The sequence below is a fragment of the Rana temporaria genome, chromosome 5 (genome assembly GCF_905171775.1).
Source record: "Rana temporaria chromosome 5, aRanTem1.1, whole genome shotgun sequence".
Taxonomy (NCBI): domain Eukaryota; kingdom Metazoa; phylum Chordata; class Amphibia; order Anura; family Ranidae; genus Rana; species Rana temporaria.
In genome coordinates this window covers 46,631,814-46,655,156 of record NC_053493.1, presented here as the reverse complement: position 1 = coordinate 46,655,156, position 23,343 = coordinate 46,631,814, and the positions used below count along the sequence as shown (strand labels likewise).

The following is a 23,343-nucleotide window of genomic DNA, read 5'->3' as shown; positions in this document are numbered from 1 at the left end:
TTAGACAGCACCCCAACTGTAAAAATACTGCAGCCTGGTTTCCCCTTCCTGGTCTAGCGGTTTTGTCATAAATCAACATGCAGGATTTTGGCACATTTGCTGACAGCAGAAGTAGAGGAAATGGAGGCCCAATGCTGAAAAACAGCAGCAGTCCAGCACCCGGGCAGTGACTTTTCTGGACTCCAAATAGGTGACCGCAAACTGAAGTAGCCCAAACATTGATTTTATTTTATTATTTTTTTCCTCGTTTAACCTGCAGGTTGAATGAAAAACAAAAATGATTAGATTCTCCCATCCACACATTCGAGGTGGATGGGGGAATCCTTCCTGCCGAGTTATTGTATTCTGACTGTGGGGGGCCTTAATGGCATGCAGAAATGTAGTGTTATGCAGGCCATACATGGGTCGAATACCCGATGGACTCTTTCAAAAATCAGAAACTTTGTGCTTTTTGTGATCTGATGGTGACACCAATGATTTTGGAATTCGACCAACCAAGCCTTCAATTTCACCTCATCTTGCTACAGAAAATCATTTTTGTGGCTGGAAATCTTCTTTCAGAGATCTTCAGGCCGGTCACATGACTCCTGGCCGCTCTCCTACTCCAGGGCCACAGTGGGAGGGGCCGAGCTCTCCCTGTGACGTCAGACAGGAAATCACATGACCGCCATGCTGGCCGCTCAGCCCCTCCACTGTAGCCCTAGATCAAACTAACCACAAGTATGAAAGCATATAGTGTAGTCACTCAGCTGTGTTCCTAACTGTGCTGGGAACTCGGCTTGCTCTCCTCCAATGATCAGACTTGTCCTAATGCCCTCCCTGCACAGCCATTCACTGGGAAGATCAGTGTTCTGCCGTTTCTCTTCCTCCAGCTCTCTGAGCTCCTTACACAACAGAGAAAAAAGGATTATGTGATCGGTTATTTAAAAATAGGGGGAAAACTTATTTCACTTTCACTTTTTCACTGATCTCAAATACGAAGCAAACTTGCTATATAGGATATAAAAGCTCTGTAGAAATGGAATGAAAAGCACATATATTTTGTACAATTTCTCTAGATAACTACAAAATTCTCAAACAGAAAAAATAAGACAGAATAAGACAGCCAAAAAACAAAATAGTAAAAAAGGTACAACTGGCATTTTGAGAAAATCACATTTCTATAGTAAACAGAACTACTACTGAATTTGCACAGATTTACTGAACAAGCAGCGTAAGCATTCATATTTGCAAAACACAAATAGACAAGATCGATCAATCGTGTCCAAGTACCGTATTTTCCGGCATATAAGACGACTTTTTAATCCATGAAATTCTTCTTAAAAGTCAGGGGTCGTCTTATACGCCGGTAACCTAACATGCAGACCGTGGCTATCCATTTTTCCTTCTGCTGTTCCGTGATAGGCGGAACACTCAGCTTCCCAGCAGAGCCCCTGTTCAGTGTTCCGCCTATCACGGATGCCCTCTCTTCCTCGGTCTCGGATGAGAGGGCATCCGTGATAGGCGGAACACTGAAGACAGTGTCTCCTGGGAAGCTGAGTGTTCCGTCTATTACAGGACAGCATGAGGAGGCGGCGCGGCTTTTAAAAAATGGACGGCCGCGGTCTGACAGATTCTGCATGTCGGATAAGGTAGGGGATCATCGAGACATGCAATGGCACAGTGAGGTATGCAGTGACACAGTGAGGCATGTAATGATGGCACAGTGAGGCATGTATGACAAAAAGGAAACAATGTGATCCGCTGAGCTCAGTACTTTATCACTGCGCTCACCTCAGCTTGATCGCACTTTACAGGAGCTGCTGCGCTGCTGGTGTGAACCAGCATTATAGGAACTAAACCCTCCTAACGTTTTCAGCCAAAGAGGCTGCCATCTTGGCCTCTGTGTGATCTTGTGCTGCCCATGTGATCAGTTAGGACACCAGCCATTGGATGGTTTAACAACAGGTTTTTTTTTTAAACTGTTAAATTGATGGGATTAGTTCTGCTTTAGGATTTACTACTGTTCAGGGGCCCTGGGCTTAAGCAAAATGTCAGTTACATTTCCAGTACATGCTGCAAAGGAACTTTTAAAGTGGAATTTTATTAAGACCTGCTAAATCACTTCATGCTGACCGCTTTTACAAGTATACGTAGTTATGCAAAACATTAAAAATAAGTGTCTATACGGTTTAAAATTTAGTAATACACCGTCTCATCCTGATCTGCACATACTCAGTTCTCCACTTTTAAGCACTGCAGTATTTGTAGAGGCTGATCTACTGATAGCCTTAAAGTGGAATTAAACCCACCCCATTCTTTCCAGCCAAGAAAGCTGCTTCTGCTTGATCTGCAACTGCCATGGTGCTGCACATGTGATCAGTTATGGCACCAGCCATGTGATGGTTTGACAATGTGGTTGAAGAGACAGGCAGATGTGAAAGTTAGCAATCCCAGCATTTCAGGAATGTTACTGTTTTTTGAAACTGTTAAATCAATGGGATTAGTTCCTCTTTATGATTTACTGCTGGTCAGGGTCTCTGGGCATCAGCAAAATGGCAGCCTCCAGCAAGAAGAAACAGGAGCAACGATTAAGGTAGTTTACATCACACACTTATTTTGGAGACATAATTATTATTAATGTGAAATGTATGTTCCTGGGTAAAGAACATCATTTTTTTTATCAAGTGGTTATGGGTTCTGCTTTAAATCGATAGGTTAAGTTCCACTTTAAGCGGTTAAGGTTTCCAGGGCTGTCATATGCCCATTTCAGATCACAGTATTCCTGGATAGTGCAGCCAGGTTCATGCAGACAGAACCATAACTTAGCAGAGGTCATATTCCTATCTTCACAGGTTTTCTTTAAAGACATACAGTAAAAGAATTAATGATTCTCATAGCTGCACAGAGATGTTTTACAAGCCTAAAATGATCCATATTCCATTAATTATTTTATTTGTCAATGAACTGAATTTATCCTAAATCCACAAGTGTACAGGACAGCAATTACATAAATGTTGAACCGAGTTGTTGCAAACAGCATTTCTACATCCGTGCCAGCTCCCCTGTAAGCTAAGTGCATCGTAATAACTACTTGCAGAATGTACAGGGCGCACACATATAAGTAATAATAATAAAAGGGCAAGGAATGCAACACACTTTAAAGTGGTCCTATACTCAAATAATAATCCGCAACTATTGTGACAATCCTGTTCCATTAAAATACAAAAAAATATGGGAAATACTTTTCCTTCAGGAGAAAGGACTCCCACTATTTTTGTATGATGACTGTTTAAAAGAACAATCATTTGGCAGGCAGGTCATGCATGTACTGCTGGAAACAATATAAACTCAATATACTTAAAGGCGGCTGGCACCCTGTCTTGCAAATGGTGGGATGGAAGTGAAGACTGGATGAAGAGGACTGGAACTGTGAAAGCTATGCCCAAAAAAAAAAAGCAATCGAGGGCAACGGTCTTTTCTCCAGGAACATCCTGCAACTGATTTTTCTCCCCATGACTGGACTTATTACGCCTTGTTCTGCATCTCTGTATTGAAGTGGCCAATTTGTCAGAGGATAAAGCTCCGTACACATGGTCGGACCTTTGTGTGACCAAAATCACATCGGAGTAAAAGAGAACATGTTCTCTATCTAAACTCCGACGTAATTCCTGGTGGAGCATACACACATTAGGAATTTCCAATGGAAAAAGTGCGTCTGACTTTTTCCATCGGAAATTCCGATCGTGTGTACGGGGCTTTCCTTTCTCTCTCCTGATGATTGGTGAGGTAAAATTCAAGAAGCCATAGAAGAGGTGGAATAGCACAGATCAATACAATAAGTGAAGCAAAAGCGGGGAGATCCTTGTACTGCAGGTCCTCAGGTATTCCTTCCCCTCCAGCAAGGAGAACAGTGAGCAGCCCAGTATGAATATCACCAAATCTCACTGCAAATCTCTTGACACTGGCAGTCAGAGGTATCTGGGATTTAGATGATCTCACACTACACATATACTGCTTTAACGCTGAAAAACCTGGACTGCCTAGGTACCTGATGTTTACTGCTATATAGAGCTACACAAATAATCGTTTAAAAAAAAAAAAAGAGGGGAAAAAATGGAATCTCGATTCAATGCCCCTTCATGATCTTAATCCAGCTTTTCCATGATTATTTGTAACAAGTGCATAGCTGTTCTCTGCTCACAGCTGTAGAAAAAAAAAAACCTGGCAAATGTTTATCAACATTGCTTAGCGAGAATGTATCGTTTGGTTCTTTTAGATCAAAGGAATTCACTTTGTCTGCAAACTATGTCAGTTTAACCACTTAAAGACTAAACCTTGTTCTGGCACTTGTTGCTCACAAGTCTAATAAATATTTTTTGGTAGAACCTCCCAACACACAGACCCACACTAAATATATTATATATTACACACACACACACACACATGAATTAAAAAAAAAAAACTTAGCAGTAAAGTTAGCCTAATTTTTTTTTTGTATAATTTGAACGATGATGTCACGCCAGAAGAATCATGAGACAATCGTGATCTTTATTCTAAGCAAAAAAAAAAGTGATTCTCATTATAGCCAGAATTGTGCAGCTCTAGTGCTATATTTTAGGAAGAATTCAAAACAAAAACAAAAAACAAGTTAAAACATTTTGGGGTACTTCTTAGGCACAATAAAGTAAAACTTTTGACAAAACATTTTTCCCCCATTTTGGATAGAGCAGTGTTTCTCAATTCCAGTCCTCAGGCCCCCCCAACAGGTCAGGTTTTCAGGATTTCCCTCAGATGAAAAGGCTGTGGTGATTACTAAGGCAGTAAAACTGATCAAATCACCTGTGAAAAATAATGGAAATCCTGAAAACCTGACCTGTTGGGGGGGCCTGAGGACTGGAATTGAGAATCACTGGGATAGAGCAAGGGAAGGTTATAACTCCTGTCAGATGTTTTTTCACCATCTGTGTCTAATTGTGGAGATTTCACTTCACTTCCTGTGCCATAGCCAAACAGGAAGTGAGAGAAAATCCCTGCAAAATTAGAATTCCTTGGGGACCCACAGGTCACCAGAATTAGTGTCCCCATTGGAAGATTTGCCATCTGTTACTTTTCTGGGGAAAACCTTCTACTTTTAATGACAATGGTAAACAAGAAAAATAAAGAGGGTGACTCTCCATAACAGGGGGCACAGACCGCAAAAAAAAAAACAACATGAATTCTAATCCCCCCTTTGTCCAAAAAAAAAAAAAAATGTTGCCTTTAGTTATACTTTAAACATTTCACATATCTCCTTAAAGAAAGCAAAACTTCACTTTTTACGTTCAAGTATACATTAAAGATAGTATTGGTGTATTTTATTAATTTATATTATTAGTTTACATCTAACAATCATTTGCCTTGTTCCTTGCTTATTCCGCCCATACGCCAAAAACAGGGTCACCGCAGGGGTTCAAGAGGGTCACAGGGAGCCCAATCTGCAGGGATATTGTCAGCATGCTAGAAGCAGACTGACGATATGCTTTAAATGCCTCCAGTGTTCTATGAAAAGCAATTTTGACCCACGTTAATATAACATTTCTGTACATTCCCTAAATAATGGAATGCAAATTGATTTCTTTTATTTGTTTTTCCCAGAGCCAAATGTAGTCCAAATCAAATTCTGACTTTTCTGGGTTACTGAACAACACTGTGCGCATACTTAAAAGGGTAACTCCACTTTCGTGGGGGGGGGGGAGGGGGGGAGATGGCAAATTAAGAAAAACTATAGCATATACAAATGTAAATTTTCTGTAATTTTCTGAAAATGCATTGCAATATGGCTACCTGTACGTGTTCTGTACACAGAATGCCCCCCAGAAACAATTTCCTGCTTGTGTGATTGGCTCACTGATTTTCCCAGAGGCCTGCCCTAAGATACAAGTCAGATTTTAGGCATCCCCTGCAACAAAAGTGTAATTTTTGGTGAGCTACTTCCAATAGGAAATCACATCTAAAAAGGGATGCAGGCCCAGCAGCTTTCCTAATTGTAGCCCTGGAGGTGCATGGCTGATTGAGAATTAGGAAGCCACTCCCATTAGACTCACTTTCTCACATGAACACAGACAAACACACAGGGATTTCTTCAGAATAACAAAAGGTAGGAATCTGCAACAAAGTTTGTTAAAATCTTTGTAATGTACATAGATCACCCATAGGGGAATGTTTTCTTCTCTCAACAAAAGTGAGAGAGTTATGCTTAATAAAAAGCCTAAAGAACATGGATATGCAAAATAAGAATTTGCTAATAAAAAGAGGGGGGGCACTGACTTATGTTTGTGTGCACAGCAGTGTTTTGTACAGGGGTAAATAACTGCTTCTCTAGGATGCTCTTCTACCCTCCTTATGCTATGACTCTCAAACCACAGAGCCCTAAATACAAGCCGTCTACAAATTCATAACATTTTGTGGTCCCCATGCGATACGTTTCAACGCTGTGCAGCATCTATGTGCACTACAAACAACATTTACTTATAAAACAAGAGCAGTCACACCTGCACACACAAGTCCTTACCAGTTTGCTATAGTGGTATTTGCAGTAACCGCAGTACTGGACATTGTCTGCTCCATTTCCTTCCTCTTCACAAAGAAGGCCAGCAAACTGTGCACTGAAACAAGAAGCATGCATCAGGTTTGTACTATGAATCATTTCCCAGCTGTAGTGTTGGTGCGATAGGCCTTCAGTTTCTGAATTAAATAACCGTTTTTGTTGCTCCTCTGAATTTTGTTTGCCAAATGTCCTTCTCCAGAACACAAAAAAAAACTAAAAAACTAAAATCAAGCTGCCTTTCTCTGCTCATCTTATGTATTTGTTTTACAGCAGCAAGCTTGAAATAATCCAACTTCACTGCAAGTGATGCTGGTCCCAGAATCGGTGGGAATCGTGAGAGTTGGAGTATGGCAGCTTCTATCTGAGGCTGCTCACACAGGTATTCTGTGTTGTAATCAATTCTCTATAATCAATATGACCCAGGTGAAACTTGGACAGCCATCACCTACAATTACCTCCCAACAGCATTGATTTGAGTCACCATTGTTGTTCTGTTGGTTTTTGGTGCCGAGAGCCCAGTGCTGGTAGTTCTCTACAATTCTTTCAGCACTGAAAACAAGGTCAAGGCAAAACACTACTACCTGATGGGGAAATTGCATATTAAATATTTCCTTATTAATATTGTGGCTCACTAATGAATTCTAAACTTCCAAATCTTGGTTAAGGCACCATATAAGATAAAAGTATGGCTTTACCCAACTTCACACCATAGGAATATTATTGTTAACTAACCAGGATGTGGTAGCGCCCACTTTATTCTTTATGATTGGCCATGTCTGTACATTCAAGTCCTATACACCTGTGGTCATCAACCTTGTCCTCAGGGCCCACTAACAGGCCAGGTTTGCAAGATAACTGAAATGCATCACAGGTGATATAATTTGCTGCTCAGTGATTGCAGTATTCTAGTCTGCATCTCCACAAGGTAATACATAAAACCTGGCCTGTTAGTGGGCCCTGAGGACAGGGTTGATGACCCCTGCTATACACCACACCCAAAACGTGCAAGATCTTTCTAAGAGCTTGCGATCATGCGTCTGATCTACCATGCCGTGAAAGCAGTGGGATTCCATGGCAAAACAGCATCTTTAGTATTCTATTTTCTAATACTGTCTGTATCTGTCATTACTTTTAATAAATGTTGTACTTATAAGTATTTGTGTGATCCCTCTTTGCACATATCGAATAGAACCCCAAAAACGTAAACCATCACATGACAAAACATAGCGGTGTCAGAAGTGGGGATGTGGTCGATCTGTGTAAACTAGAGATACAACTAATGATGCACACTACCATACATTCCCTGCCTCTACCCTAACGCCACGTACACACGATCCCAAAATCGGACGACAGATCGTCCGACTTTTTTTGTTTACTAGTCGCAAGTAGAAATTGAATAGGTTACTAAAGTCACAAAACTTCTCGTACGACAGAAAAAAAAAAAATCGGAAGTGATGTCATGTATGTGTAGTATTTTCAGACGACAACTGTACTGACCAAACGAAAATTGTACGATCTGGTATCGTACGAGGAAAATTTTCGTGCATGTCCGATAAAATAATAATCGGATGAACTAAAATGATCGGCTCGTCCTAACGATCCGATTATCGGACGATTCTTCCTCGGACGACATTTTTCGTACAATATTCGGAGTGTGTGTACGTGGCATTAGGCTGACCACAAGGCTAAATTTACACCATGTATTGCAATAATATGTTTTCAAATGTTAAAGACTCTAAATGACTTGAAATAGGATGGCAGCACACAAATACATTTTATATACACCCCTTACATTGTTTTGTAAATATTTTATTCTATCTTTTCATGTGACAACACTGAAGAAATTACTCTTTGCTACAATGTAAAGTAGTGAGTGTACAGCTTGTATAACCATGTACATTTGCGGTTCCCTCAAAATAACTCAACTCACAGTCATTAATGTCTAAACTGCTGGCAACAAAAGTGAGTACACCCCTAAGTGCAAGTGTCCAAATTGGGCCCAATTAGCCATTTTCCCTCCCGGGTGTTATGTGACTCGTTAGTGTTACAAGGTCTCGGGTATGAATGAGGAGCAGGTGTGTTAAATTTGATGTTATCGCTCTCAGGGCCCTTTCACACGGGCGGATCAGTAATGATCCGCTCCGTGTGTCTGCAAAAGCTCAGCGGGGATCCTCCGTAAAATCCCCGCTGAGCTGGCAGCTGACAAGGCGGTCCCCGCACACTGTGCAGGGAGCGCCCTGTCTTTTCTCCGCTCTCCCCTATGGGGGATCGGATGAACATGGACCGTATATGTCCGTGTTCATCCGATCCGGCAGACGGAAGAAAAATAGGATTTTTTTCCGTCCGCAAATGCGGATCTTTGCGAAGGCGGGTGATTACGGGTGTCAGCGCATGGTCATCCGCTGACACCCGTAATCACATAGGAACCAATGTATGTCCCGTTTTCATCCACAACGGACGGATGAAAATGCGGACATACGTTCCGCACGTGTGAAAGGGCCCTTACTCTCTCATACTGGTCACTGGAAGTTCAACATGCCACTTCATGGCAAAGAACTCTGAGGATCTGAAAAAAAAAACTGAACTGTTGCTCTACATAAAGATGGCCTAGGCCAGGGGTGTCAAACTCAATTTCATCGTGGGCGGCATCAGCATTACTATTGCCCACAAAAGGGCCGGTTGTATCTGTAAGATTAGATGTCCAGCGCATTCCCTCCCCTTACATTAGATGTCAATAGCCCCCACCATCAGAAGTTGAGTCCCCCACTCTCCCTTACATCACAATGCCCTTTCCCTTTGCTGCTGCTTCTGGAAAGGAGCTGGATGCATTGCTTGAAAGCAGAAAGTAAGGGTCTGGAGGAGGACCAGAGGAGGACTGGAGCTCTCCTGCAGTTGCAAGAGAGGGGCGAGGGCCACATGAAATGGCCTGGAGGGACGGATTTGGCCCGTGGGCCTTGTGTTTGACACCTGTGGCCTAGGCTGTAAGAAAGACTGCCATGACCCTGAAACAGAGCTGCAGCACGCTGGCCAAGACCATACAGCAGATTAACAGGACAGGTTCCACTCAGAACAGGCCTCGCCATGGTTGACCAAAGAAGTTAAGTGCAAGTGTTTAACTTAAAAAGGTAAAATTTAAAAGAAAAATTCTAAAACCTCACCTCCTCCTTACCCACTAGGTCCCCGCACAGAAACCCAAAAACTGAATTTGTGCTTTAAACCTTGAATCTGACCACACTAGATTGTGCCACGGCATGGAATGTGAAGGAGATGCACTCACTGGCCACTTTATTAGTTACACCTTGTTAGTACCAGCCAGGCTGGACCCCCTTTTGCCTTTAGAACTGCCTTCATTCTTTGTAGCATAGATTCAACAAGGTGTTGAAAATATCCCCCATGCCATTACACCACCACCAGCCTGAACCATTGATATAAGGCAGGGTGGGTCCATGCTTTCATGTTGTTTAACAAATTCTGACCTTACCATCCTAATGTCGCAATTTAAATGGAGACTCAGACCAGGCAAGGTTTTCGAATCTTCTATTGTCCAATTTTGGTGAGTCTGTGTGAATTGTAGCCTTGGTTTCCTGTTCTCAGCTGACAGGAGAGCTTCTAGGTTCGATGTGCTGTGTATTCAGAGATGGTATTCTACATACCTTGGTTGCAACGAGTGGTTATTTGAGTTACTGTTGCTTTTCTAGCATCTCGAACCAGTCTGTCCATTCTCCTCCGACGTCAACAAGGCATTTTCATCCACACAACCTCTGCTCACTGGATATTTTCTATTTTTTTAACTATTCTCTGTAAACCCTAGAGATAGTTGTGTGTGAAAATCTCAGTAGATCAGCAGTTTTTGAAATACTCAAACCAGCCCGTCTGGCACCAACAACCATGCTACGTTCAAAGTCACTTAAATCCCCTTTCTTCCCTATTCTGATGCACAGTTTGAACTTCAGCAAGTCGTCACCACATCTAGATGCCTAAATGCATAGAGTTGCTGCCATGTGATCGCAATTTGTGTTACCAAGCAATTGAACAGCTGTATCTAATAAAGTGTCCGGTGAGTGTATATCCACCAGCTCCTTCCATCCAACTCGGAACATTTGCCCAACCCCCCCTCTATTTAGCCAAATTAGTTCTTAAATCTAGGTGAGAGGTGTACTTTGTTACAGCTTAACCATCCACAGATAAACTCCGTTACTCCCCTGAAGACCATATGAGCATACAGTTTATGTAGATAGTAACAAACAACTTACCAAGTGACATGAAAGGCTTGTCGACATCCATGTTTATTGCAGGTCATACAAGCCCCAGTAGCAGCTTTGCTCTCTCTCCCTTGTTCATCACAAATATAACAAGTCTAGAAAAAACAAATCATCCAACAAAATTTTAACTATCACATAATAATATAAAAATATTGCAAAAGACCACCCCCACCACACACAGACACAACATGTTTATTAGGGATTGACTGATAGGAGTGCATGTAAATGCATGTGTTACAGTGTTTAGAGATGGACTTGTCCAACAATTAAATGCTAAACTTCAGCTAAAGGCCTGTACACACGATCAATATGAAAAATACCACTTTCAGAGCGATCGTACAATAATCTAATGGTTCGTACGCAGCTTTCGAGGGCTGATTGGAATATTTTCCTTTACGATACCAGATCATACGATTTTTGTTTAACCACTAGCCCACCACTATATGACGTTGCGCCTTCCCGAGCCACTGGGGGGGGGGTGCTCCCCTGCAGCATCACTGGGAACCTGATGCGCGAGCCCGGCGGCCCGCAATGTCCGCCGTCACCCGTGATTGCCCAGTAACTGAACAGGACCGTGGATCTGTGTGTGTAAACACACAAATCCATTTCCTGTCAGGGAGAGAAGACAAATGCGGTGTCCCTTGTACATAGGGACACCGATCGGTCACCTCCCCCAGTCAGTCCCCTCCCCCCAAAGTAAGAACCACTCCCTAGGGAACACATTAACCCCTCGATCACCCCCTAGTGTTAACCCCTTCCCTGCCATTCATATTTATACAGCAATCAATGCATTTTTATAGCACGGATCGTTGTATAAATGCAAATGGTCCCAAAAATGTGTCAACGGCGTCCGATGTGTCCGCCATATCGCAGTCATGATAAAAATCGCAGACCGCCATTATTACTGGTAAAAAAAAAATAATAAAAATGCTATAAATCTATCCCCTATTTTGTAGCCGCTATAACTTTTGCGCAAACCAATCAATATGGGCTTACTGCAAAATTTTTTTACCAAAAATATGTAGAAGAATACGTATCGGCCGAACCTGGGGAAAAAAATCGTTTTTGTTTTAAAGGGATATTTATTATAGCAAATAGTAAAAAATTGTGGGGTTTTTTTCAAACTTGTCCCTCTTCTTTTATTTATAGCGCAATAAATAAAAACAGCAGAGGTGATCAAATACCACCAAAAGAAAGCTCTATTTGTGGGGGGAAAAATGATAAACATTTTATTTGGGTACAGTGTTGCATGACCGCGCAAGTGTCATTCAAAGTGTGACAGTGCTGAAAGCTAAAAAATGGCTTGGGCAAAAAGGGGGTGAAATTGCCCAGTATTGAAGTGGTTAATAAGTATAGTTGTCATCAAAAAATACAATACAAATGCAACACAACATATGATATAATTTCCGAATTTTTAGTCTGTTGTATTGAATTCTCATAACTTTAGTAACCTCTTTATTTTTGATGTGAGCCTAGCATGAACCAGGCATTACACTTTTTAAGTAGTTACAAAAACGGTTTTTCTTTTCCTTTTGAGAAAAAGGGTTTTACATAAATGAATAAAAGCTGATTACAGTAAGAAACCCCATCAGTGGTAAATGGTTTGTCTCATCCCTGCAACTGCTACTTTTGCTGCACAGCTTGGTCTGTTGAGGGGAGTTAATAAAGAGACTTACTGGAAGAACAGGTGACAATAGGGGGGGGGACTATGCAACCATCACATCCAAGAATCAGTAAACTGCATTATATTACATTTTTGTTTGTGGGTTTAAAAGATTATAAATTCAGAATGATTTCCATCATTCTATGCATTACGATAAAAAGCATTCTGTGTGCAGCAGCCTCACATCCCACCAATACTTATCTGGGGTCCCTATATGTCCATGAGGGTCTCAGCCATCCGAGAGTCTCCCTCCTGATTTGCTGAGACATAGCAGCAGTGCCATTGGCTGCTGTGGCTGTCAATCAAGGTCAGCTAACCAATCAGGGGAGAGAAAGGGAGCGGGGCCAGGTCGGGGCTTCATGTCTAAGTGGACACACGGAGCTGTGAATCGACTCGGGTGCCTCCATAACAAGCTGCTAGCTGTGGGGGCACTGAACAGGAGGGAGGGGCCAGGATCACAAAATAGGGAACTGAGAAGAGGAGGATCTGGGCTGCTTTGTGCAAATCCACTGCAACAGAGCAAGCATGACATGTTTATTAGTTTTATAGTGGGGGGGGGGGGGGGGGGACAAGACTTTACAAGCACTAAACACGGTTTTAAGGTAAACACTGTTCCCTGGAAATACACTAGAATTTCCATTTAAGATTATTAGGGGGGGAAAAAATCCATTTTATCATAATTTTGTATTTTGAAGATATATTTAAAATCTATGAATATAACCTCCAAATAATTGTCTCAATTACTGAAGGTTCTGCCAAAATGCAAACTAGGTGATACCTACACCTGGAATAATCGGTTGTGTTTGCCTGTCCTACTGTAAGGTGATTGGGATTCCAGGGGGCTCCTTTACTCACCCGCAGCATTCAGTGAGGGGAATTCATCAAAAATTAAACAGCCAGAATCTGGAGCAGCAGCTGTGGATGGCAACCAATCAGCTTCTAGATTTCAGTTTCACAGCTCAGCCCTTGTTCACACTGCCGTGACCCATTAATAAGACATCTCCGTGCAACTTCATTGCGGCTTGCATATGACTCTTCTTGAGCCCAGGTTCACACTGGGCTGCGGGAGTGAAGCCGTGCGAGTTCAGCTGAACTCGCGCGATTTCACTCCCGCTGGCAGTCCCATTTTCGGCCGCGATTTCAGAGACATCTGTGCACGTTTCTGCACAGATGTCAATGTAAATCGCGGGCTGAAATCGCAAAAAGTAGTACAGGAACTACTTTTTGAAAATCTGTGCAGCGCCGCAGATGCGGCATCGCACTGATTAGGACGGTGCCATTGCCGACAAATCCCGCCAATTTGAGATGCGATTTGACATCTCAAATCGCATCTCAGAACGTACCAGTGTGAACCAGGCATTAAACAGAAGTCGTATGGAAGCCCCCCCTAAAGTAGTGCAGGAACCTTTTTCCAAGTCGATTAGAACAGTTCCATTTCTATTAATGGGGCACAACTTGTCATGCGACTTTGAACTCAAGTCACATGACAAGGAGCAGCCGTGTGAACAGTGCATTCTATGCATTCACATAAAAAAAAAAAACTTTGTCATAAACTCGCCCCTCACCTCCCTTATAATTACTGGAACCCCATCGCAATCCGGTGCTGTGCATGAGAGCTGCGGCTCTCCTGGCTTTGTCCCTCCTTCCTGGGTAGATCGATAACCATTGGCTCACACTCTACTCCAGTGACGAGGGGGCGGGGGCAAGTCGAGTCCTGCTGTTTGTGTTGATGGTTGCAGCAGTGGGGCTCGGTCGCAAGCAGTGTGAATCAGTTTCCTATTGGGGGCATCGGCAAGAGAGGAGGGGCCAAGACCGCCGGTTGGGACAGAGTAGGCAAGTATAGACATGTTGGTTATAAAAAATATATATACAGTGGGTACAGAAAGTATTCAGACCCCCTTAAATGTTTCACTTTTTGTTATATTGCAGCCATTTAAGTTCATTTTTTCCTCATTAATGTACACACAGCACCCCATATTGACAGAAACAGAATTGACATTTTTGCAGATTTATTAAAAAAGAAAAACTGAAATATCACATGGTCCCAAGTATTCAGACCCTTTGCTATGACACTCCTATATTTAACTCAGGTGCTGTCCATTTCTTCTGATCATCCTTGAGGCTGGGTTCACACTATACTACACGACTTTCATCCTACTTTGCTCTGTGACATCGGTCCTACATTGATCCTACATCCATCCGACTTTCATGAACAGGATACTACTTTAATCTGACTTTGTGATAGTCTGACTTGTTCTTTGACCAATCAAAACAATCCCAGTGTGAGATAAATTCCTTTTACTGCTGCTGTAATCACATGTTGGATGTCAAAAGTCGGATGGTAAGGACAAGGCTCCTACTTTGGTCCGACTTCAATGATATTCAATGGGCTGAAGTAGGATCAATGTAGGACCAAAGTAGTACAGGGAGCATTTTCAAAGTCAGACCGACTTGTGTCGGACCAGTTAAGACGGCTCTCATAGGGAAACATTGTAGGAGCATTTGTCGGACAAGTGTGAACCCAGCCTGAGATGGTTCTACACCTTCATTTGGGTCCAGCTGTGTTTGATTGGACTTGATTAGGAAAGCCACACACCTGTCTATATAAGACCTTACAGCTCACAGTGCATGTCAGAGCAAATGAGAATCATAAGGTCAAAGGAACTGCCTGAAGAGCTCAGCGACAGAATTGTGGCAAGGGTCAGATCTGGCCACGTTTACAAAAAAATGCTGCTGCACTTACTGTTCCTAAGAGCACAGTGGCCTCCATAATCCTTAAATGGAAGATGTTTGGGGTGACCAGAACCCTTCCTAGAGCTGGCCGTCCGGCCAAACTGAGCTATTGGGGAGAAGAGCCTTGGTGAGAGAGGTAAAGAAGAACCCAAAGATTACTGTGGCTGAGCTCCAGAGATGCAGTTGGGAGAAAGTTGTAGAAAGTCAACCATCACTGCAGCCCTCCACCAGTCGGGGCTTTATGGCAGAGTGGACCGAGGGAAGCCCCTCCTCAGTGCAAGACACATGAAAGCCTGCATGGAGTTTTCTTAAAAAAAAAAAAAAAAAAACCCTGAATGACTCCAAGATGGTGAGAAATGAGATTCTCTGGTCTAATGAGACCAAGATAGAACTTGTTGCCCTTAGTTCTAAGCGGTATGTGTGGAGAAAACCCAGACACTGTTCATCACCTGTCCAATACAGTCCCAACAGTGAAGCATGGTGGTGGCGGCATCATGCTGTGTTTTTCAGCTGCAGAGACAGGACGACAATCGAGGGAAAGATGAATGCGGCCAAGTGCAGGGATATCCTGGATGAAAAACCTTCTCCAGAGTGCTCAGGACCTCAGACTGGGCCAAAGGTTTACCTTCCAAGACAATGACCCTAAACACACAGCTAAAACAACAACAAGTGGCTTCACAACAACTCTGTGACTGTTCTTGAATGGCCCAGCCAGAGCCCTGACTTAAACCCAATTGAGCATCTCTGGATAGACCTAAAAATGGCCGTCCACCAACGTTTACCATCCAACCTGACAGAACTCGAGAGGATCTGCAAGGAGGAATGGCAGAGGATCCCCAAATCCAGGTGTAAAAAAAACTTGTTGCATCTTTCCCAAAAAGACTCATGGCTGTATTAGATCAAAAGGGTGCTTCTACTAAATACTGAGCAAAGGGTCTGAATACTTAGGACCATGTGATATTTCAGTTTTTATTTTTTAATAAATTAGCAAAAATGTCAACAATTCTGTATTTTTCTGTCAATATGGGGTGCTGCGTGTACACTAATGAGGAAAAAAATGAACTTAAATGATTTTAGCAAATGGCTGCAATATAACAAAGAGTGGAAAATCTAAGGGGGTCTGAATACTTTTCATACCCACTGTATCTATATCTATCCTTTACAACGACATTAAGTGGGCCAGGTCACAGTATGAAGAGCAGTACAGAGCAGTCACAGGTCAAGTGTGCTCGGGCCCCGTACGGAGTATACCCCGAGAGTTCCACCTCTCCTACATGTCAGCAATATTCTACTTCAACAAAACACTGAACATGCAGGTCTCCTGCTTTTCCATCATCCAAATCTCCTTAAGGAGGATTGGGACAGTCAGAAACTAGATTTGCAGTGATTGGATAGGGGACAAAACAATGAAATATTGTGGCTTTCTGGTCATGTGGAGACAAAACTGCTTACAAGAAATAAATCCAACCAGCCAGTGGAGTGTATCGGCTGGGGAGGAAGCGGCTCGTTCATGCTGCTGATTTGGAAGTTACGTTGTTAGGATGGTTGTGCACCATGCAAAGAGGGCAAAGAGCGCCTCCATTCCCACGGGAAGAGGACACCTCCAACCTTCTTCTAGGAAACAGGTTTCGCTGGCCAGAAAGGCTTTAACCCCTCGGGTGCTGGCAGAGGCAGTCATGCTTAGCAGCCGTCCTCTCCGCAGGTCTATGCCTTCATTGTAGGCCTCGTTTACATGCACCCTTCCCCTTCTCGAGGCCTCTAGGTCTAGCCTTTTATGAGACAGAAATCACTTGTACGCTCCAAATGTGTGCTGGAGATTTTCCCACGTCTGTTTGGTAAATGGCAATCAACACGGGCATCAGCCTGACCTGAAATGGGGGAATTTAAGAGCTTGATTTCTTATTCAGAGGAATTGCCTTACCTTAACGCTTGCCAAAATACCCTTCTCCCTCTTAAAGTGTGCCTGGCGGCATCAGGAATGCCAACAGCACACAGGAACTGCCAAGCCCCTTTAGAAGAATGGCTGTCCTGGAAACAGTGACCAGAGGGCATCAATCTTTTAGTATGGTTATGAAAAGTGACCGTGAGGTTCTAATGGCGGGCGTGGCAGACTACCTTTATTTTTTTATACAACAAAGGAATATAAAGGTTTATTTACTAAATCACTTCTGCCTATAAACCAATCAGCTTCCAGGTTTTATTGCCAAAGCTTCATTGAACAAGCTGAGGTTAGAAGCCGATTGGTTTCTCTGCAGAAGTGAGACTGACTTTGCACTCTTCACCTTTAGTACATAAACCCCTTAGACTAGTGTATATGAAAATAAACTTAAAGCCAAACTAAAATCAGTTTTGTAAAAAGGGTTGACAAGCAGGTTTTTTTGTTTTTTTAGGACTTTGTACATTTCTTCTGCCATACAGGCAGTCACGGGTTAAAAACAAGAGGTTCTGTAGGTTTGTTCTTAAAGAGGAACTGCAGTCTACTCACATATTTTGTAATAAAAACCATCTTTGCCATTCTGAAGCTTCCCTCCAACCACTTTGCATATTATTTTATCCAATTAGCTTCAGTGCTGATCAGTGTATTCTGATAGAAGGGAAGTCTCGCTGTCAGGATTCCATGACACAGTAGAGGGAATTCCAGCATCCACACCGAATGTGTTATGCCGCGTACACACGATCGGAATTTCCGTCAAGCAAAACGTGGATTTTTTTCCCCGTCTGAAAATTTCAGAATCGGCTCTCAAATTTTTGCTGTCCAATTCCTACAGAAAAAGTCCTATGGGGCTACACACGGTCGGAATTTCCAACCAAAAGCTCACATTGAACTTTTCTTGTCGGAAATTCCGATCATGTGTACGCGACATAAGTCAGGTCAGTGTTTTTTGTTCAACCTACTGGCTGAATGAAAAAATAAATTGGACCCATGTATTGCCTGTTAATGGGGCAACCGACTGAAAATGTATCCATATACAGCTACTATAATTTGATTACCAAGACTTTTGGCAGGACAAAAAAAAAAAAGATTTTTTATATTGGTACTTTTATAGAGCGATTAATTTACTCAGCGCATATTATCTCATATATTAGAATATATATATATATATACACACACACACATACATACACACACACACATATATAAATAAATCTCTCTCTCGCTCTCTCTATTCACTCCCTTGTTATCTCTCACCTTGACTATTGCAACTCCCTTCTTATTGTCCTGCCTCTCCATAGGCCATCTATCCCCTCTTCAGTCTATCATGGATGCTGCTGCCAGACTTATCCACCTTACCAACCGCTTAGTGTCTGCCAACCCTCTCCTCCAATCCCTACACTGGCTCCCGATCGCCCAGCGAATTAAATTCAAAATACTAACCACAACTTACAAAGCCATCCACAACTCGGCCCGAGCGACATCACCAATCTTGTCTCCAAATATCACCCAAACCGTCCTCTCCACTCTTCTCAAGACCTCCTACTGTCAAGCTCTCTCGTCTCGTCATCTAATGCCCGTCCTCTGGATCTCGTTACCTCAACCTGTCCATCTATCCCCTTACTCTTGCTACCTTCAGGCGATCCCTGAAAACTCATCTTTTCAGGGAAGCCTATCACGTCTCCAACTAATTTTTTACCACTTCCATCAGCTCATTCTCCACAGTTGCAACCTTTTGTACCACCTGTCCCACCCTATTAGATTGTAAACGCTTTTGAGCAGGGCCCTCTTGATCCTCTTGTATTTTATTGTATTCTATCTGTATTGTCTCCCTTTTATATTGTAAAGCGCTGCGTAAACCGTAGGCACTATATAATATCTCTCTCTCTCTATATATATATATATATATATATATATATATATATATATATATATATATATATATATATATATATATATATATATATATATATGTGTGTGTGTGTAATCATTCGCATCAGTCCCTGCCCTCAAGGAGCTTACAATCCAAGGTGCCCAACTAACATTCATACATATACTAGGGCCAATTTAGACAGGAGCCAATTACCCTACCAGCATGTCTTTGTAGTGTGCGAGGAAACCGGAGTCCCTGGGGGAAACCCACGCAGGCACGGGGAGAACATGCAAACTCCAGGCAGGTAGTGTCGTGGTTGAATAACATAACACTGGTTTGGTATATTTAACAGACTAAATGTGAGTAAATAAGAGACCTTTATGGTTATGGTACAACCAGCTTGTCCATAGCTGGATCTACATGTGTCTGCTTCCCGTTGAATCGGACAATGTTTTTTGATCCGTCTATAGCCAGCTTAATGCATCATGGCTAGCTGGTGCAGGCAGCACATTGTTTCACACACCGTACAATGCCTCTTAAGGGTTAAAAGCCTCTCCACGTCCCCCTATTGTTCTGTCCCCACTCCAAAACCCCCCAGGTTTATTTGTAGGGAGGTGAATTCTTTGTGTCTGATGTCTGTGCCTGTGATTTGGCCAGGTTTATTTGTCAATGACAATCCATGCATTTTCTTGCACACATCAAAGGGGAGAGAAGGCTCTTCCGTGTCTGCAGTCAAGATTCCCTCATTTCCTGTTGCTGTCTGCTCCGGCTTCAGATTAGCGGCAATAAGATTAGAGGGCCGAGAAACAGTGGCTCCGGCATATGGAATTTTAATAAACGGCTTTAGCGTGAGATCTTTCATGCAATAAGCACATATGTGCATGCTCACACAATTATGTGGCGGCCAGATCGATAGGAAATGCAAGATTTTTCTTTAGTATGAAAGGGGAAAAGAAAGGATTAAGTGCTGTCTTATTTGTCACAGTCACTCATGGGAACGGTAATCCAGAGCAGACACCGACACAGACAGAAATTGATGGGCATCGGGGATAAAATTAAAGCCTTGTTCAAGCTGAAAAATAATACCTTTTCATTATTTACTTTACAGATACCGCTCCACACAAATCATGTTCATTTATTGCCTATACAAGCAGAATCAGCAATGTGGCAATGGTTTGCAGAATCCCAAAATGCAGGCAATGGGTGGGGCAGTGGCACAGAGTCTGAAGGCTTCTAATCTTGTTATGCCGCCATACAGCGAAGCCGGTCTGAGAGCATTAGATAATGTGAAGGGTGATAATAATGTGCTATAACCCATAATACCCACATTTTACTGTATTGAAGTCACATTAACTAACTGCTAAGACTGCCCTTTAAAGAGGATCTTCACCCTAGGGACAAAAAATTTAAAGTCAGCAGCCACAAAATACTGCTGCGGCTGACTTTTACTAAAAGGAGACTTGCCAGTCCAGGGCAGTTGTCACCCAAGCAGGTTCCTAAAATCGGTCTTCGGGTCTCCAACGGCAGAATCTTTAGAGTGGGATACCGGATATGACTCTTTGCAGCTTCCCAATGCACATGTGCGAGCCACGCTGAGCTTTATGAATGGTCCCGCAGCCCCTTGGGACCCGTTTCCCAGAAGGCTGCGGGCAAAGGGGCTGGAGCAATTTTCTCTCCAGGTTGCGGGAAAGAAATTTGCACATTTTCCATCAACAGTGCTGACAGGAGAAATCCCTCCTGCTGAGACATTGTGTTTATCGCTAATAATAATCACTGTCTTCTCCCGGTGTGGATGGCTTACCCCACCCTCCCCTCGCCAGGAGAAGACAGTGATTATTGCTGGTGGCTATAGCCGCCATTAGCTATAATCACAAGTAATCACAATGTATGCCGGGCAGGAGGGATTCCCGTCAGCACGGCCTGTGTTGATGGGCAAATTTCTTTCCTACAACCCAGAGAGAAAAACTGCCCCCCAACCCACAGCCTTCTGGGAAATAAGGCTGCGGGACCCTTCACAAAAGTTCAGCGCGGCTCGCAAATGTGCAGCGGGAAGCCAGCTGTGGAGCCGCAAAGGAGTAAATCTGGTAGGCTGGTTGTACCCAAGTTTAAATCAACTTGGTACATTCTGCCTGCCCATACGAATCTTGCTCAGCTCTTAGCACTGTATGTACTGCATGGAGCTTCATCTACATACATTACACAGAGCTGGGTTCTGGCTGTGAGACAGACTTCCCGTCTCACACCTGGAATAAGCGGGCACTCAGCCATTCATAGGGAGCTTTGTATAAAAATATATAAAAAGCGCCAGTCGAAATGGGCACTTACCGAATAAATCCATATAGCGCCATCCTTCAATACAGACATCACCCACCAGGAAAGGACCACAAATGGGTGAGTCTAGCTGAGAGAAGTGATGACTCCCCTTTGCTATAATACAGGAGGGTTAGGAGAGTCTGGAGAGATTTCACAAGCTGTAGAAAAATCCTTTAAACTGATAGTGATGGTCACAGGGGGTTGGGTTTCTCTTTCAGCTCTACACAATGAAATAATCACGATAGAAGACAATATGCCCAACAGCCCTAAAGCTAACCATGCACAAACAGAATGTAGATAGAAAATCAATTGAACCTTTCAAAAACTATTGGGGATAAATTGACGATCATATTTAATCAAGATATGAAAGGAGAATGTTAGAAAAGTTTGTTTATCTAAACAAATGTAACCAACATAGAATGTAGTCCTTGATCCGGAAAAGTTACGTTACGTTCACGCTAGAAAAACATTTATTGGAATGTAGAACGCTTGTGGTCACGAACATTTAATTGTTTAAATAATTATGTATGTAATGGGATGCAAAGGCTTCTGCAAATGTTTATTGCTAATGCAAGTAGATTTATAAGTATATTCTGGTATATTTCAATATATCTAGAACATCGATTATTTGGAGTTCAATAGTCCCTGAATTCCAATAGACATGAATGGGACTGCCTGCACGGGTAAGCACAACCCTCGAAGGAGTGTACACTGCAGTATGCCCATGTGGTCTAACACTACCCACTCCATGGGTTGACAATGCTGCTGTCCAAGCTTAAGCCCCCCCCCCCCCCCCCCCCCCCCCCCCCCCCCCCCCCCCCCCCCCCAGGCATACCTGCCCTTAAGCAGGCCATACACAGTCGAATTTCGAACAAATTTTCTTTTCAAAATCAGAAAGTATTTTTTTTTGTGATCTGATGATGCCACCATTGATTTTTGAAATTCGGCCGACCAAGCCTTCATTTTGCAGGGAATATTCTTTTCTCTCCGGGAATTTTCTTTTCTTGCACATGCGCATTTTTTTTTTCTATTACATTTCTCGCACGATTCTCCCATCATTGATCAGAAAATCATTTTTAAAAAAATTTCCAACATGTCGGATTCCTCAAATTTGATTGCCGCACGAAAATCGGCTGTTGCTGCAGCCCACCAACGGTGCGAAATTCGTACAAAATTTTTTAAATACGATTTTAGAAAGAAAATATTAGGTGTCTCGGCTTATATTCGGGTGAGCTTATACTCGAGTATATACGGTATATTCAGAAAGCCACAACACCTGCAGGTCCCTGAATACCCAAACAGTGACTGCATCGGATAGGATGCAGACACCGTTCAGTCCTTAAACCTTCACCCGGCTCAGTTGATTTTTAAATGCTGACAGGGCAACCCCTGGCTGCAGTTGGACAGGCTAAAATTTTGACTGGGCCCCCATTGTTAGACTGAACAGCTGGAGCCTCAGATCGAACAGTTAAACTTGGCGATCGGTGAGGTTTCTGAGCAGAGAGAACCCCATTGAAAAGCTTTTCACTTTCCGTCTACAAGTGGAATAGCTCTTTATTATCAGCTTCTATTGCCATTTTGCCGCGTTCCAACCACAACCCACAAGTACTTGGACGACCCGAAAGAATTACAACCACCAACCAGTCCACACTCCATGACATCCTGCCACTTACAAATTACCTATTCAGGACTCACAACTGTTTTCTACATTGGAACCGGTTAAAATTCCCTAAGAATATTTCCAGAATGCTAGATGTCGTATAAAGTGCAAATCAGCAGTGTGCTTTATGACCTGTGATATTTCTGGACAAGTCAGATTCTTTCTCTAAGCATAAAATCAGCACAGCGGTGTAAAGCGACATTCAGTTCCGAAACGGCGCGTTATGGAGAGCGAAGCACGCCTAGCACTGCCAACAGCCCTCTGCGAGCAGCTCCTTCAGATGTCTGATCTGCAATGTAATTATATTAACACAAACACAAGCAGTGCTGGGTCTCCGG

At 42.8% G+C, this 23,343-nt stretch overlaps 1 protein-coding gene across 5 annotated transcripts in view; it reads right to left on the bottom strand.

Annotated features, from left to right (window-relative positions):
- MLLT10 (MLLT10 histone lysine methyltransferase DOT1L cofactor) overlaps nt 1-23,343 on the bottom strand; it is a 259,511-nt gene that overhangs the window by 174,248 nt on the left and 61,920 nt on the right. For all 5 annotated transcript variants that reach the window (XM_040352499.1, XM_040352500.1, XM_040352501.1 and 2 more), the window contains 2 exons: nt 10,822-10,925; nt 6,533-6,626 (listed from right to left, as the gene is read on the bottom strand). In XM_040352499.1, the coding sequence (XP_040208433.1) occupies nt 6,533-6,626; nt 10,822-10,925 (198 nt within the window). The remainder of the gene's footprint in view (nt 1-6,532; nt 6,627-10,821; nt 10,926-23,343) is intronic.